The sequence below is a fragment of the Meleagris gallopavo genome, unplaced genomic scaffold, assembly GCF_000146605.3.
Source record: "Meleagris gallopavo isolate NT-WF06-2002-E0010 breed Aviagen turkey brand Nicholas breeding stock unplaced genomic scaffold, Turkey_5.1 ChrUn_random_7180001865759, whole genome shotgun sequence".
NCBI lineage: Eukaryota > Metazoa > Chordata > Aves > Galliformes > Phasianidae > Meleagris > Meleagris gallopavo.
The window spans coordinates 1,239-3,429 of record NW_011131057.1 but is presented as its reverse complement, the minus strand read 5'-3'; the positions used below and the strand labels follow the sequence as shown (position 1 = coordinate 3,429).

The 2,191-nt window shown below is 56.6% G+C and overlaps 1 protein-coding gene across 1 annotated transcript in view; it reads left to right on the top strand.

Annotated features, from left to right (window-relative positions):
• ILF3 (interleukin enhancer binding factor 3) overlaps positions 1-2,191 on the top strand; it is a gene marked incomplete at both ends in the record, with an annotated part of 5,978 nt that overhangs the window by 2,552 nt on the left and 1,235 nt on the right. Inside the window, one exon of the mRNA XM_010726990.2 lies at positions 2,004-2,115. Coding sequence (XP_010725292.2) covers positions 2,004-2,115 — 112 coding nt within the window. The remainder of the gene's footprint in view (positions 1-2,003; positions 2,116-2,191) is intronic.

Genomic DNA, 2,191 nt, shown 5'->3' with positions numbered 1-2,191 from the left:
TCGGCCCGGGTTGGGGGATGCGGCGCGGCGCCCTTTGGGGGCCTGGAAGGACCTTAGAAAGAGGAGGAGAGCGGCCGTGTGGGGGGAGGCAGCGCAGGAGGAGGGGGGAGAGGCTCAAAGAGCTCCGGGAGGGGATCTTGGGGGCGGCTGTGGGGGGAATCCTTCACCCAGAGGGCGGTCAGAGCGCGGCGCCGCAGCCCGGAGCTGTGGGTGCCCCAGTCCCAGAGGTGCCCACGGCTGCAGGTGGGCCCTGAGCTGCTGGAGGGGTCCCTTCCAACCTAACTGTGCTGAGATCCCGTGGTTCTGTGAGCTTTCAGGACCCTCCCAGCACAAACTCAGCCCATTCCGTGGTCCTGTGATCTTTGAGGACCCTTCCGACCCAAACCCAAAACCCTTCTGTGGTTCTCTGGTCTTTGAGAGCTTTTCAACCCAACCCAACCCCATTTATTATTGCACGGTTCTGCAGTCTCTAAGGACTTTTCCAACCCAACTTTTTCTGTCAGGTGGTTCTGTGGCCTCTAAGGACCTTTCCAACCCAAAGCCACCGTATTCTGAGGTTCTACAACCTTGAAGGACCTTTCCAACCCAAGCCCAACATATTCCAAGGCTCTGCAGCCTTGAAGGACCCTTGTAACCCAAACCCAACCCATTCCCAGCTTTTCCAAACTTTAAGGACCCATCCAACCCAAACTCAAACCCATTCCAAGGCTCTGCAGCCTTTAAGAACCCTTCCAACCCAAGCCCAACCCACTTCAAGGTTCTACAACCTTGGAGGACCCTTCCAACCCAAACCCAACTTATAACAAGGCTCTTCAACCTTTAAGGACTTTTCCAATCTAAACTCAAACCATTCTGAGGTGCTACAACCTTTAAGAATTGTTCAAACCCAACCCATTCCGTGGTTCTACAACCTTTGAGGACCCTTCCAAACCCAACCCAACAGAACCCGAACCTGTTCCGCGTTCTCTGACTTTGGAGGCTCCTCCAGCCCTTCCTGTTGGGTTCCATGCACCCACGACCTTTAAGGTCCCTTCCAACCCAACCCAACCCAACCATTCCATGGTTCTACAACCTTTAAATACTTTTCCAACCTAAACCCGTTCCATTCTGTAACTTTAAGGACCCTTCTAACCCAAACCCAATGCATACCGAGGTTCTACAATCTTTAAGGACCCGTCCAAACTCAACACAACCCATTCCAAGGTTCTACAACCTTGAAGGACCCTTCCAGCCCAAACTCAAACCCATTCCATGGTTCTGCAACCTTTAAGAACTCCTCCAACCCATTCTGAGGTTCTGCAACCTTGGAGGACCCTTCCAGCCCAATCCCAAACCCATTCTGAAGTTCTATTACCTGGAAGGACCCCTCCAACCCAACCCCGACCCATTCCGAGGTTCTGCAACCTTGGAGGACCCTTCCAGCCCAATCCCAAACCCATTCCAAGGTTCTGCAACCTTGGAGGACCCTTCCAGCCCAATCCCAAACCCATTCCAAGGTTCTGCAACCTTGGAGGACCCTTTCAGCCCAATCCCAAACCCATTCTGAGGTTCTGCAACCTTGGAGGACCCTTCCAGCCCAACCCCAAACCCATTCTGAAGTTCTGTTACCTGGAAGGACTCCTCCAACCCAAGCCCAGCCCATTCCAAGGTTCTACAACCTTGGAGGACCCTTCCAACCCAAGCCCAGCCCATTCCAAGGTTCTACAACCTTGGAGGACCCTTCCAACCCAACCCCGACCCCATTCTGAGGTTCTGCAACCTTGGAGGACCCTTCCAACCCAACCCCAACCCCATTCCGAGGTTCTGCAGCCTTGGAGGACCCTCCCAAGGCACCCTCTGTAGGACTCTGGGATTCCCCCCAAATCCAAGCGCCCACGTCGGAAAGTGGAAGCGAGTTTTAGGGGCAGAAGGGCGGCTTTGTGTCCGCGCACCGCTGGGAGCCCCCGGCCGCGTCGCTCCCCACGCCTCCCCCCTCTTCTCACCTCTCCCCCAATGTCTTCCAGCCGCTGGAGCTGCTGTGCGAGAAATCCATCGGCACCGCCAACAGGCCCATGGGCGCCGGCGAGGCGCTGCGCCGGGTGCTGGAGTGCCTCGCCTCGGGGATCGTGATGCCAGGTTAGGTGGTTCTCTGCATCCCAGCGCCGGCGGAGCTCAGCCCCCCGGGGGCGCGGGTGCTCCGTTCCTCGGACCC